At 37.5% G+C, this 15,886-nt stretch overlaps 1 protein-coding gene across 2 annotated transcripts in view; it reads right to left on the reverse strand.

Annotated features, from left to right (window-relative positions):
• LOC105382561 (adenylyl cyclase 78C) overlaps nt 1-15,277 on the reverse strand; it is a 45,936-nt gene extending 30,659 nt beyond the window's left edge. For both annotated transcript variants that reach the window (XM_048626005.1, XM_048626004.1), the window contains exons 1-3: nt 14,890-15,277; nt 6,969-7,013; nt 2,962-3,032 (exon numbers count right to left, since the gene is read on the reverse strand). In XM_048626005.1, coding sequence (XP_048481962.1) covers nt 2,962-3,032; nt 6,969-6,996 — 99 coding nt within the window. In that variant the 5' untranslated portion in view covers nt 6,997-7,013; nt 14,890-15,277. The remainder of the gene's footprint in view (nt 1-2,961; nt 3,033-6,968; nt 7,014-14,889) is intronic.
• Nucleotides 15,278-15,886: the final 609 nt, after the last annotated feature.

Consider the following 15,886-nt stretch of genomic DNA (forward strand, 5'->3'; position numbering starts at 1 on the left):
TCTAGACCCTGTGTATACCAAATTTTATTCAAATCCGTTCAGTAGTTTTCGCGTGAAAGAGTATAACAGACAGACACAGTTACTTTCGCATTTATAATATTAGTTAGGATACAGGGTGTTTGCAAAAGTGGTATACCAAGCCAAAAGGGGGCGTCCCGGAGGGATAATCTGAACAACTTTTGTTCTACGACTTGGGTAATTCGTGAAAAAAAAGTTGTTTCTTCATAAAAATCTTGATGGTCACGTAACTTTTTACTGGGGGACATGTTTTTTTCGGAAAATCACAGAAGCCGTAGAACAAAAGTCGTTCAGGATGACCCACTGAGTCAGAAAGTTCCAGCACGTTTTTTTTTGTTTTTCCTTTACTTTTAATGAAGATAATATGATAATTGGTAGGCACGGTACATCCTTCCGTAAAATTATTATTATTTATGTCGTTAGGTAGGTTCAAATGGCTGATAAAACAGTAATAAATGGCCGGCCTACGGAACCTCGGGCTCGCTGCTCCCTGGGGAACCCCGGTACCCTTTATCGCGTACGTTGAATAATAACCCGGAGTCTCTCGGTAGGTCTAAACAGCCGTCTGTTTTTCTTCTTTCTGACGATTATTACCGACTGTTGCCCGGTACCCTGCTCTGGAATTTTCATTTTGGTGTCATTTGTTTCTTTAAAGTAATAATAACTTTAATTAAGTTGGGTAGGTTAAAACTATCTATAAAATTGACACGGAATAAAAAACCCTCATTCATTTATAATAGTAAAGCAGGTGTATTTTATGTTTTGTTTCTCTTTCCTTCTCCTTAAGAACTACAATCCTGATATTCCTGATTAGGATTGACTGCGATCTATCTATCTAGCTATCCTGATTTCAATTTAACTATTAAGTATCAGGAACAAATTAAAAACTGTAAACATTGTAGCCAGCCATGTTCCTACATAAGTAGGTACAAATTATTTTATTTTTTATTTAAATAAATTTACAAATACACACTACTTGAATTTTATGAAAGTACTAACGGCGATGAACCTTATTATGCTGATGTACCGGAGTCACATCAAATGAGATTCGAGACTTAATGCCGCGGGGTGTAGTGCACTCATCTAAACGAGAATTTGTGCGTAAAATACATTATGTTAAGTTTGCTAATAATGACCTCCATAAAATTAATTCCACAGAATCAGATGGAGTGAGCTCACCTTACATTGTAACAGAGATAATTGCGGAGATTCACCTTTTAAGTAGCACTAAAGTGTTTGTGGGAGTCGTTACGACTGACAGGGATTGAAATTATTGCCATAGATTGCCGTAGATTGAATTTCAAGCGCCAGAATAAGAAGTACTGCAGTCATTTTAACCATGCCACATCGAAAAATCATGTATCTTCGATTTTTATTTATGTTCGATTTTTATTTATGTTCGATTTTTAGTATTTCGCTGAGAGTAAAGGAAACCTAGTGTTACTTCCATAGTACCTCAAATACAGACAATAACTGTTATTCCCTCTTCCTACTGAAACAGTGAAGTGTCGTAATTTATAAACTGAAAACTAACTAAAGTACATATAGGGGAAGAAAAAACAATTACAGAGTGAAAGCTTGACAAGGGTCGGCAATAATTTTAGTAGAAGCTTGTAGTAGACATAGACATTACATGGAAACTATGCGGCTTTATATACAATCTAAAAATTGTGTTTTATTCTACAAAATTGAAAAATAAAAATTTACGCAGATAACTGCAATCTGGAGAGACACATTTAAAAATCACGCATTAAACTTACATCAATGAGATTCTCTTCGCCTACAACTAGTAAGTACTTGTAATTTATTCGATATTCAGGTTCTAAAGGAGCCTTTTAAAAAGAAACCTATTTGGAGATTCAATCTTAAGATAGGGCTTGGGAAGATAACTTTTTCAGTTAATGGTGCAAAAATAAAGTGATCCTTTTTGTTTGTCTAGGCAAGAATAGCGTGTGAGTCTCTAAGCTATAATAAGATAACGACACTTTGGCTGTTGTTCTTGATAGCCAAGTGAAACAAGAGGCGATATAAGTTTGAGTTGGGCCGTGGAAATCTGTCTGCAAAAAATAACGCTAGGTTCTTACAGGTAAAGTATCCTGATTAGACGCTTGAAAATTTGTATTTTTTTGTGAAGTTACAATTGCATATACTACTTTAATGTTCATCATCCATTGTCATTCATTAGTAATAACGCAAACGTTTTATATATTATTTACTATATGTAGGTAGTATGGATTCAATTTAGAATCCATATCTACATTGAACACCTGCGTATAAAATATCAAAGGAGTTAAATCTACGGACGGTCAATTTGGCTCGCTCGCTGCCTTTTGTTCGAGAATCGAGATCGTCTGCAACTTTCAAAGAAATCAAATGCTTTTCATTTGATCATAGATGGCGAAGCGAACACCGGAGCCACTGGTAAACAGTCTGCTGCCACCCCCCTCCGGCGCCCGCAGTACATCAGCGAGGGGGGGGCGGGGTGGACCGCCACATGCCGGCGCATGGTGCGACACGAACACGAGTCGTTGTTTACAAACCGCCTTTGCTTTTAGATTTAACTGATGTTGGAGTATCTGCTGCAAATCTTTTGTGCACTCCCATTTGAAACTGTCGTTCCTTAAGTGTTCAATACATCTGTTGTACGTCGCGCGGATTAATTCTACAAATTCAGTCTAACTTGGCGTTGCACGCGTTTATACCAACTTCTAAACTGAAGCTGAAACTTATCATTAGTAGTGCTTATTTACACCGTAAGCATGTCGCGAGAGTTAAGCAAGTTTATGCATATTTTGCATAATACCTAATTAGGTATGGCATACCTGTTTAAAGTTGCGGGTGGATAGAGTATGTTTATATTATACTATAGGAAATTTAAAGGATGCTACCTTTAAATAATCTTTGGATAAATTGTCGAAATCGTATATAAATGTTGCAACTCACAGTGTCAGGATGCGGGTCTTCATCCCCGACGGCCGAGGGCAGCTCCTCCATGGTCTCCAGGCGGCCGCGCCCTGCCGACAAATAACAATCATCACTCTATTGCACATTATATACAATTTTACAAAGACAAACTTAATACAGTTTTTTTTTCTATAATTACAACCCACCATCCAAATACAATCAACGTACGATACCCTTTGTAGGGCTGTTGCTAGGTTACTTTAGCGGTCACTAGGCGCACCTCACAGTATGTAGCTATTACAAAACGAAATTTTATTTTATTAAATTATCATGTTTTTAGTCCCATAGAATTAAATAATTGAAATCAGTAAAATTTCTGCCATTAAAACCATAGTTGGTATGATTATGCCCAGAAATTAGCACCACCTTGCTTAGTAGGTATTAGTAACACATCTATAGTTGCCTTGGTTGCAAAGCGACCTAACCGATTGCCTGTAATTTCAGAACTTAACATACCTACTAGTATTTAAGTTATGTAGGTAAGTTTATTTCATATGTGTGTCCAAATAAAGAATATTCTATCTATCGGCTATACGCAACGATGCCGATACTTCAGGTTCGTTCGAACTTTGGAAAAGCTTTGTTGCGCGTACTTACCTTACTATCCAAAGCACTTTAATTAAGACAGAATGTATTATCCAAAGTCCCTTTACTAACTATTCTGTTAGTCGAAGTACAATCGAGCTACCTCAACCACGGGCCGCCGCACGCAAACAATCACGGCTTTATGAAACTCTATTCTGTTACGTTATTGTTACAGCTACTTCAAAGCAAGAATGTTACAATATTTCAGCAGATAATAAATGAAGGCATGTATGATGAAGATGATGATGAAAGAAGAATTGATCTCTGCCATACCATAAAATGTTGATAATATCTCATACAGTTCTCAACCACGGCTAGGAGTGTATCAAACAAGATGCATTGTCAGGGGACATGAGACTTCTTGGTATTGTCAAAGGAAATTATACAATATGTTTCTGTTTCCGTATCAACTTGCTTGACTGAGGAAATGCAGCTTTTGATGCAACAACTATGGAATGTTATGTATAAATCTCACTTACATCACCACATCGAATAAAGTTATCAGCTACAAATAAATGGAAGTTTACACAAAAGTAAGCTGGGATAGGTTAACAAACGTGATAGGTTTTAAGAAGCTCCGGTAGTATTGTTAGCATTGATCGTTATCGGTTAGTTCTACGGTTATGTAAGTGCATTAATTATACGGAATATGAATATGTACACATAGTTTAGGGCCTTCTCTGAAACCCAGTTTTTATTATTTCAATAAGTATGTAGAGTTAATTAGATGCAGAAATAACAAATCAAAAGCTCTATTGAACCAAGGAAAGCGTGTGGGCTAAATAGAAAATCAGCTTCTGTTCCCGTAAAATATGGCACAAAAAGAACATTAGTGCCAGCGCTCTTCATGCAAACAAAGTTGGATGCCATTGTAGATGTGGATGGGTATATATGTATACCCCGTCTAAAAATGGTATAGATTGTAAGCCAAATAGGGAGACTAAGAGGTCGGTTGGCTGAACAATTTTTGGTCTAGGTAGTACGACTTTTGAAAATTTGCTTTCAACATCCTGTACCTACCTACCTACTTATTAAAAAAATAACATTCTTTACATAGGGTAGGTTTAGTTATTAATCCAGGTTGTGGATTTAATATAAAATTCTTTAAATCATTTTAATAAGTGTACGACAGATGCATAAAGTATTCAACAGCGCTAAACCACTGTTTTACATGTGCCTTGTTTTTGTGGTTGATTAAATACATCTGATTAGCCCTCACAGTGTTCGCTCGAGTGATCCCACGAGACAACAAGCATGGAGCGGCGTGTGCCAGTCAGCGAGCTATGAAGCGTGGGACGCCCTCGCTGGACGTTTCACCCACTGAGCTGCATCAGGGGGCATGAAACAGAACAAGGTTCCATCTGGTTGAAACGTTGAATATTATTATGTATATGTAAAAAAGTGAGTAAACAGGGTAGAGTTTTATTCGTAAACAATCACTAGGTAACAAAATATATTTTAGATACTTTTTTCTACTCGTTGGAGATAATATAAATGAAACCATCAGTGATGGACACTTATAGGTACTCAATACTCAATACTCAATCTTTTATTGCATCCATAAGTAATTTTTACAGGTGTTCAATATGGGTATACACTGTCTAGAAAGACATTATGAAACTAAGGGCGCCTTCAAATTAGTCGCTAAGTGTCGCGCGGCTGTCTAAATTCCATATAAATTATTAACGCGCGACTGCAGCGCTGCTGCGGCGCTGCAGTCGCGCATCTTTTAAATTACAAAATTTATATGGATTTTGACAGCAGCGCGGCTGCAGCGCTGCAGCAGCGCTGCAGCCGCGCGACACTTAGCGACTAATTTGAAGGCGCCCTAACCAATATACTTATGCCAAAAGTTCACAAATATCGACAGCTCTGTTCAATAAAGAATGTTACTAGAATAGATCAACTTATTTTATATTTATGACTTTTCTGTTTACCAACGAAAACGTTTAAACGCGTCGTAAAAGCCACGTCTTGTTATTGTATCTACGCAGCTGTTTGTGCACATTAGTACCTATATCTAATAGTACTACTAAATTACCTACTATTCATACCGATACAACTTCCAATAACGTTATAATTAGACATTGTTACTACGTACGTACTTTTACCCAGGTCAGTTCGGACAAGGCGGAAACAACTATTATAAACAATGCAATGGTGTTGAATTAATTAAGTATGTGAGAATTTTTGTCCTCTTTATGAAGCATCCGTGATCGAGATAGCTTTAGTGATCGTAACTGATTATTGAAGAAAAGCAGTTTCTATTATAATCAGCCTATAGTGACTGCTGGAGATAGGCCTGTACCAAGGATCGTCATAACTCACAACACTCTGTCCTCACCCTTGGGCATCCTATCACCCGTCAAGACGGCCATCCGTCCAGGAAGCTAGAGCGCGTCCCTCTCTACCTGTTAGTGGTCTCCTCTAGAGAACTCGCATACCCATTATATCACACGTATGGAGTAATAATATGCGTCTTTAAGTGGCTTCTGTGGTTTACGATCAGAAGATGCGAACGTCATCTTTACGATTTTATGCAATGGAACATCGATCCACGCATCCATATCACTACTCATAATAAAAAATATTTGTAGATCTTCTTCTTAGCTCTCGTAACAACACTAGAGGAGGACTTAGGATTTGTCAACCAAGTACTGCCCACGGTGAGCAGAACGTAAGTATTTTAAGTAAGCAGGTACCGACAGGGTGGAAACTGCGACTTATATTTCCAACCTGTATAGTGTATACCTGTTACCTGTACCTATGTCACATATGTATACTTAAATAAATATTCTATTTCATTTCATTTCATATCGTATTACAAAAAACGTCACAGGTAATTGTAATAAAAGCATTCGTTAATAAACGACCTGTTTCCAGCAGCTGTTTCTGAAAAGTTAGCAAATAGTTAATAGCCTCAACTTGGAAAGACATTACCATCTTAGCTTCCCGGTATCAAGTTTACGGCTAAGTGAATCTGCATTTTAAAGGGTTTTTTTCTTAACTGCTTCTGCCTTAGACAATATTACTTCGCCGCTTGCTTCAATAAACTGTGTAACATTGCTTTCCCTTTCCATTTTGTTTCGTATATAATAAAATATATTTAACTAAGTACCTATTTCTAATCTTTGTTATTTGCCCATCATCTAGTACTACGTATAGTATAGGTATACTTATTGTACCCGGTCACCAACCAGTTGTTATTCAACGAAAAGAAACATAGAATGCATCGTCCAGTTCGTTAGTATCGATTTATACATAGCTTTGTTAGCATATTCATAGATTCATAACAAGACCAGCTTGTATATTGTAACTTCGTCAACTGCTGAAGCAATTCTGAAGAGAATAGGGTAGTTTAATAAATAATAATAATAAAAATATAGACTACTTAAACGTACCCGGTCCCCCGCCGCCCGAGGCCGCCATGCCGCCCGCTGCTGTCACTGAAATAAAAATTAACTAGTTATTATAGGTATTTAGTTTTAAGATTATTAACATGGATTTATTCAACATTATTTTTTTGAAGTTCTCAAAATATATCGTGTTGGGTGTCGTGTTGAGCTGGACTGAACCGTCCGTGGTTAGGATTAGCTACTTAGTTAGTCTCGAGAAGGCTCTTTCCAGCATGCACCACTGACACTGCCTATACATTGCCTGGCACCCCTGATTGTGCACTCACCACATATAACATACACACTCCACACAACAGTGTATAAAACAAATACACAGATGTGAGGACAGACAGACGCAACAAATTGACACAGTGATACGCGACGTGACGCGACTACAAAGGGGTTATTTTTCATCGTGAAGCTTTCATTTTTCTTATTATTAGTGCTGCTACAGTGAGTTTAAAGGAAAGTCCATTTATAAAGGGGTAGGTAGGTACCTACGCTGGGTGCTAGCAATGATACTTTTGCCTCGCTTCATTCACTTTATTGTGATAACTCAGATGGTTTGTTATATTCTTCGCAAAATTTACAGTTTAATTAGTTTCGTATGTATAGTTAGGTAAGTATGGAGTCGTAGTTCACTTGGTTGTGAAACGGATAAGGTCTCTGCTCTTATTCGTGAGGCCGTGGGTTCGAATCCTGCCATGTACCAATGAATTCTTTAGAAATGAGGAATTTAAATACAATTATAGTGAGGAAAACTACAAATGTAGATTCTAGTTTTGTACTTTAATCTATGTGTATGTACTCATTCAAAAAACGGGTTAAATACTGTAATACTACATTTCTTGTCAACTATGACTAACCCTTCGAGTTTTTAAATTAAAATATTTACTTATGTCGTAAAGGAATAAAAAGATCTGTGTACTTACGTAAGTTATAATCATAAGTTCTCGTGCAGGTATTTTAATTAATTAATGATGCAAATAAATATTGCATTGTAATGTAAGTAAGTAGGTATTGTAAAAAAAACACAATTACCTACTTGGAGATCTACCAAATCGGCAAAGCAATGAAAAGAGAGAAACAAAAGCGGTCGTGAGCAGTCTGGCGAGAGTTTCTGTATCGTTGAGCAAATCCGGGATCGCGGGCTCAGCGTCAGCGGGCCGCCCGACACTGATTTACTCATTCCGAGTCCTGGGTATACTCGTACATACCTATATTGTATTGTGTTGGCACTAATGAAGTAGGTAATATGGTTTTCATCAAAGGATAACTATTATAACTTTGTCTATAAGTTGTAATAACCTTGTATCTTGGCACACGCATGGCATTTTTTAAAGTGATATTTAATAGTGATCTTTGTGGTACAGTGTACAGTACACCCTACGTAGAGTAGTGCACCCGAGTCCGCGTTGTTCTATGCCTACAATTAAGTGTTTCTAGTCCAAATTAAAAAAAAGTATAAGTAATTTAGTATATTTATAAAACTCCACAGAAACTTCACGACATTACTTATGTCTTCTCCAACCCTTCAATTGTCTAACGCAAACAGATGACCCAGAAATCTATCTGCCAATTAGCGTTCAGCACAATATTGGTTCCCGCCGGGCCCCGCTGGTGGCCATCGCTTATCCATTTGAGGGTTAATGTCGCAGCGGGGGCGCGCCGCGTGAGCCCGGCGGCGGCGACGGCGACGGCGGCCTGGACTGCAGTTGTCCCGTTTTGCTAGTATCGCTTTGAATCTGATACCTTATTTACACACTGGCCAACGCTAGGCCAACCTATTAATAATACTATAACTAATCGCTTGCAGAATACGCGCTTAGGCAGCTTACAAGTTAAAGCGATAGCTGTGGTATGGATAGCCGGAAAAAACTGTAATGTGTAATTTATAAGTGAAACACGGAACTTATTGGACCAAGGGCTTGGATGAAGGCGGTCCATAGAGTCTCTAGAGGTCATAGAGGTAATTTTTTTTACATAGATGCTGCGTCCCCAGTAGGGAAAGTGTTAGTTCATTAACAGGCACGTCTTACACTGCAGATCTAACGCTGAAAACTAGCAAACACTCAGCAAGATAAAACGACATACGCTGGCAAACCGTTTGCCTACTGTGGATGCAGCCATGGCTAGTAAAAACTACAAGCATAAAATGCATAATTATGCAGACGACGTCAATCCTAGAAGGATCAGAGGCCAAGAAAGCTATTTCGATATAGAAATGTAAATACCCGGATGAAACGATTTAAATTTGCTAAATTATTTAAATTAATAGTTCAATTTCCGGCGGTTTCGCCCGACAGAGTGTGGTCACATTGATTTCAGTTTAAGCTTAATTTGAATTTAATTATTAATATCTTTGAACACAGAGGATTTGAATAATTTTAATACATTATTAATATCAAAACATATTGAATACGATTAGGTAGTAAGATTTTAAAAAGCTGCTGCTGTGAGAGTTCCATAATCAACGTTCTCTAGTTTACCTTGTGTATTACCTATCGGTCGTTAATAATTACTGATATTATAAGTACAACCAAAATATTAGTTAGATTAGTTTCCAACCGCACCGGCCGTAGAATACGACAATAACCCTCCAGTCTTGGAGGAGGCCCATGTCCTGCAGTAGACTATTTACGAGTTTAGCCGTTTGCTAGAATTTTATTAAAAATTTATGAACGAATTCCGTTTCCGATGAAAGTCCAAATTCGCCGGAAGCTGTCGAAAATGGCGGTCTCGGAAATGATATTGAGTTGAGTTCGATTCATTTTCGCGCGAGTATTGGTTCGGTTTAGCTTCAAATCGTCGTGAAGCGGACAGCTTCCCTTTCCTGATTGGATGCCGGTTAAAATCTCAAAATGTTATTACGACGCTGAACATATATATATTTATTTTATTTGAGTGAGCTAGGTGCATGTACTATCATAACTAATATTATAAATGCGAAAGTAACTGTGTATGTCTGTCTGTTACTCTTTCACGCCAAAACTACTGAACGGATTTGAATGAAATTTGGTAAATATACGATTTAGACCCTGGGAAAGAACATATGCTACTTTTTATCCCGGAATTCCCACGGGAAAACTTTTTAAGGCAAAGCAAAGCGCGCGGGATCAGCTATCTAGAATAAAATAAATAAGAATAGTTAGTCAATAGTCTTACTTAATAAATCGTGCTATTGCCAGGATGTGTCCAATGATATTTGCATGAAAATACATGAATTTGACGGGCGTTTTCCGGTTCACTAGGCTATCTCGTTTGAACAACACAAACCCCAACCCAAGGTACAATTTCGTACATTTGTCGAGAATATTCGTGTACTTGTGCACACGTGTGTAGAAAACGTACAATAGCATATAATATCACATGTCATGTGGTGATACGGTGATATATTGTCAAAATGATATTATTGATACTAAAAAAACCTATATTTTTACCTTTCAAGGTGCAAAATGATAGCAAACCACATGAGGTTGCAGCACCTTTTAGTATATTTTTTTGCCTCGGACTGTACGAATAACAGTGGAGTAAAATTACACTTCAACTTCACTACAACACAACCTGTAAAAATTAAGAATAGCTGAGCCAGAAATATTAGTAAGGTCACAAATTTAATGTTCTACACACTCAATATAATTTTACATACCGATTACTCGGTGAAACATGACTGTCACTTTACTGTATTTAATAACTTATGTATACCTTGTTTCTCGTGAATAAACGTATTCTATTCTATTCTATAATTATATTCTATTCTCATCCCAATGCGTAGCCACGTGCCTGATAATAATTCATTAATACCTACTGATCGATATTCATGTTTTATCATAATAATGATACAATAAGGAATTACTTAATTTTCAAAGTGTTTTGTTTTCTTCACTCAAGTGATTTTGATCGACATGTCAAGTGGAAATGGAATATTTTTTGAGATTTTTCTAAGAATGTATTTTCCAAGTAAAATATTGAGCAGCAAACAAACAGATTACTGTCATTGAAACTGTTGTTCTATCAACGTATTATAACAAATTCGTAAAGTCAACAAATTTTCCTGTAAGTACTTAAGAAGTTTAAAAAAAACAATAATACCTACATACCAACAATAAAATGTTAACAAATCAATTATTTTATGAAAGTTAATGTTCATTTTAAAGCTACAAATGCAACGTACTGCGTGGAAATTTATAAGCTGCTACAAATGTGCTACGGCTGCTTCGTAGCATCATCGTAGCAGCTACGGCGCGGCGTAGCTACATAATTATGTGTAAAACTATATTAACGAGTGTCAGGTAGTTGAGGTAGTACCTACTTATATTTTACAAAGAATAATATATTTTTCGATTAGCATAGCTTCAGGATGCCTGTCCGCCAGTGCGGATCGGGGTAGCGGAGCGGTGTGCGGGGCAAAACTTATCCAATGAGCGGAGCGCAAATTGCATGAGCGGAGTTTTTATGTAATCTCATTGGTCAATTTTTACCTCACACACCGCTCTGCTCCACACTGGGGGACAGGCAGCCTGAGGCCGATAGGCAGAGCGGGGTAGCGGAGCGATCCGATGAGCGGAGCGCAAATTGCATGAACGGAGTCAATTTTTCCGTCTCACACCGCTCCGCTTCCTCGCTCCGCACTAGTGGACTAGCAACCTAATGGTCGCATCAGTAAACCCGCACACAATAACATAACTGACACATCAGGTATACACACGTATATAGACAATATAGTTATGTAACCCTATGTCTTGGCGACATTATCGTTAACTCAACCATTAGCTTAATGCTATAATAATATCTGCTATATTGGAAAGCACTTCCCGGGGTCTGTGCGTATGATATAGATAGGTACACAGCTATTAGTGGGGTGCACGGAAGGAGACTCCCAAGTGGCGTATGAACTTTCACTTTAGTAAGTTAAAAAAATTAAGCATAACAAATTTAATTGATGAATTTAAATATCTTTTTAACTAATATAAAATTCTTTGCTATATTTTGTGATTTCTCTACATTATCAGGACATTATTTACATGTGTATCTGTGAATAGATGAAAAACCGGTTTAGCTGTAGTGTGGGCAGCTTTTGTGATCATGGTCAGTGGTTTGTAACTAAGATTAGGTTATGCCTTATTGTAAATGATTGGAAAAGTACAATACCTATCATATCTACCTACTACTACTACTTACATAAACTACCTATCATATAGTAAAATTCACTACAGGTATAGTGATGTCGAGTTGTGTAAATCATGTAGGGACACTTATGAAGAAATTGATAGCTATTCTGAAGGCAGAAATTGTAATTTTAGAGCTGTCAAAACCTTAATTTATTTAATTAAACTTCAACTCTATGGGCCACTTGCACCAACATACTAAATGTAGATTTAGTGCTAAATCTCGATTTAGTGTCAAATTTTATATGGAATGACGTTTCTTAAATCGAGATTTGACACTAAATCTAAATTTAATATGTTTCTGCAAGTGGCCCTATGAGTGTTCCCGTAATTTTTTTTATTTATAACAACATTTATAGTTTGACAGCTCTAAAATTACCATTTCTGCCGTCAGACTTGCTATCAATGTCTTCATAAGTGTCCATGTACATGATTTAGATAACTCGCTTCCAGGTCGCATATGATCGGGAGCCCTGTATACTCAATGCACGTATTTCTCATCAATAATAGTTCGTATTATCATCATTTTATATGCCATTGAGCTAACATTTACCTCGGCCTCATCGTATTTGCATCTGAATGTAAGTTATTGTTTGAGCTTTTCAGGTACATAATTATGTAGATGTGAGTAATACGAATGAGTGGAATAAAACAAACGAGAAATATTTACTTATATATTACAATAAACAACCGCACTATGATGAACAAAAAGGTAAGTAAGTATACATACAGACATTACAAACGCCGCCGGTATCTTAACTGATTCATTATTTAATATGCACATACTAACGAGTATAATATGACAGAATTGAACTAACTGCTGGCTTCTGTGTTATAACCACCTAATATTGTTTTTTTACGTATCTGTACGAATTCAGATATCTGTTTTGTGCTGTATAAGTAGATATTTTTTTATCCCGGAATCCCCACAGATAATCCTATATACCTAATTAATAATTTAAAGACAATATTCACGTACCTATGTAACGTGAATATTGTCTTTAAAAATATGAAATTGATAGTAAAGTCATTCAAAAATAGCACAATCGTAGCTGTATCTACACTAGTACCTACCAGAATACACATACACATACACTCACGCCTTGATTATTTTTTTTTCACGAATTTCCAAATTCTCATTTCAGTTTCGGGCTTAGATATACCATGCTGCACATGTAGGTTTCGGCTTAGTATACCAATTTTGCAACACCCTGTATATAAAATGTACGAAAATTACAAGAAATATGCCAGTGGCGGCGTTTTGTGGTTGTGGCCGGTGGCCCGTGTGCGGGAGTCCTTAGTGACTCCCCTGTGGCCGCACTGTCTGTGTCCGCGACTGGAAACTTTTATTGCTTTGTTTAACAGCCATCCGGCCATTTTAATTGTTGCTCAGTTACAGCGAACTACGTAAATAAACTGACCATTAATTAATGGAAACACTACAGAAATACAACTTGCTGTGCTGTGGAAATGGTAGTGTTTGTGAGCCAAAAAGGTTAGTGTTAGCTGTAGATGTTTACTTCACCATAAAACAAGATAGTGATACTATGTAGATTGCGTATTTTATGGGTATATACTGATAACATCAGGCCTCTATTAATAGTGAACCTTATGAACTCGCTTATAAACATATATATATAAATAATTATTTAATAAAAACTCGGTTTTAAATAATAATATTATAGAGAAAATATTTGTGTGCAGTATCCTCGTGTTTCAGCTTATCTGAATCATAGAATCAGCGAGGAAAACCCAATAGAAGCGACAGGAAGCTTGCGCGATAATGCTATATATTATACGAGTAGGTACCGTTTACTTGCAAGAATCATATTCTTAAATGTAATCAATTATTCGTAATCCTATGTATGTTATCAACAGGCAGCCAGAATATTCAGTGAACCAGTTCTTCAGTTGTTCTTGCGTCGCCCTCCCCGTGTTGACTCTTGACTTGCCGAGGACGTGGGCAAATAAACCCCTCGCGCGCCCGCCGAGTGCCGCCATCGATAGTCTTATTGACAACCTCACCTTCCTTCCTCTTCAGGCAAGTTTAACCGCTTTTTTAATGAACTGTAAATACAGGGTGTTGCAAACGTTTTATAGTAAGGCTCTAACTAGTAACTGCCTCTGTGGTCTAGTGGTAGAAGCTTCGCTTCATGACCCAGAGGTCCCGGGTTCGATTCCCAGGTGGGACCATCAATTTGTGTTTCTAAATTGTGGTTCTAAGTAAGGCTGATCACCTGATGTCCGAAACAGTGAAACGATCCATGCTGTCGGATGGGCATGTAAAGCAGTCGGTTCTGCGCCTAGCTCTCTCCAGTCGTGTCGGTCAATCCGTCCCATTGGGCTATGAGAGTGATGGAACAGAGAGTGCTCCTGTGTACTGCGCACACACTTGGGCACTATAATCTACTCCTGCGTAGATGGTTGATCTCAAATGAGATTGGCCGTCGTGGTCGAAATTCGGCTAGGAGGACATTATAGTAAGCCGAAAGGGGTTACCCACTCTATCCGCGGGTATATTAGGGAAAGGCAGAGCTTTGCTGCACTTACTATTGATTTGTGTTTTTATAGGGATATTTGACGTATTTCGGAGATCCTACTCCCGAAAAATGTATAGAATTAGGATTCTTTAATACAGCAGTCAGCACTACCCGCCGTACGAAGATTAATTGGTGTAATTACTTGATTAAGTTTATGGAATGCAGAAAGTAGCCAGATAAAAGTTCAGTGGAAACTTAGATGAAAAATATCAAACTCACATTCAAAACAAGTCACGGTCTACGAGTGCAACATTCAGGAACCCAATCCAAACATGTCGTTCGAAAACACGTTTAAAACTTTCACCAAACACAAGCACTTCGTTTTTGAACGAAGACTGAACTTCGTGTCTGTAGGATAAGGCGCGATATCGACGTGCGTTCAGGATCGCTGGGGCCGTGGGACTGACACACAGAGCGCATAAAACACGAAAGTTTTGCGTGCAAAACGTTCAGCGAAACCACTTTTGCTGGCCTCTAGCCAAAATTAGAATTGTATAGTGTTCAGGCCTTCCGATAAGCATCGTGACAATGGACGTTAATAACTGTCGGGGGAAGTTCCCTTTATAGTTTTATTTATTGTTTTTAGTTTAAATGTATTATGAAAGTTCTTAGTACTTTGTACATAATGAAGCTCACAATGAAATCATGATTACCAACGAATTGACTATGGATATAGATTCGTTATTTTCTGCTAAATTAGACACTCTAGGTCTTGCATGTTTTTGATATCTTTCCGCATCCGCCCCCTGTTGCCGTGTCCACCCTGCCCAGGGTCCACTCTAAAATGTTATCACTATGTACGATGTACGTATATTTAGCATTTCTAACAGTCTGAAAGTAGTAAACTTGCACACAAATATTGACATCATTGATGGCGTGCCCGCGTACAGACGACGTACCTACATTATCGATGTTTTGACGAAGCGCCTTATCGGATTACTGTACCTACCCACAGATATATCTGAATAGATAGCAAATGTAAGTATCTCCATAAACGCTTTTGTTACCTGCCATCAATCAAGAAAGAATTACTTTCTATATTCGTATTTCATTACATTTTCCTTACAATAAAATTGATATGTATCTAATAGCTTAGATGTGTGTCATACAATACTATTACTATAAAATATAGATTTTCCGGTGCTTCAGACGAAAAAGCTCTTACATTCTTACTAAATAGAATCGCTAGAATTTCCTACGTGCTATTGGTTAGTAT

The sequence above is a fragment of the Plutella xylostella genome, chromosome 15, assembly GCF_932276165.1.
Source record: "Plutella xylostella chromosome 15, ilPluXylo3.1, whole genome shotgun sequence".
NCBI classification, from domain to species: Eukaryota; Metazoa; Arthropoda; class Insecta; order Lepidoptera; family Plutellidae; genus Plutella; species Plutella xylostella.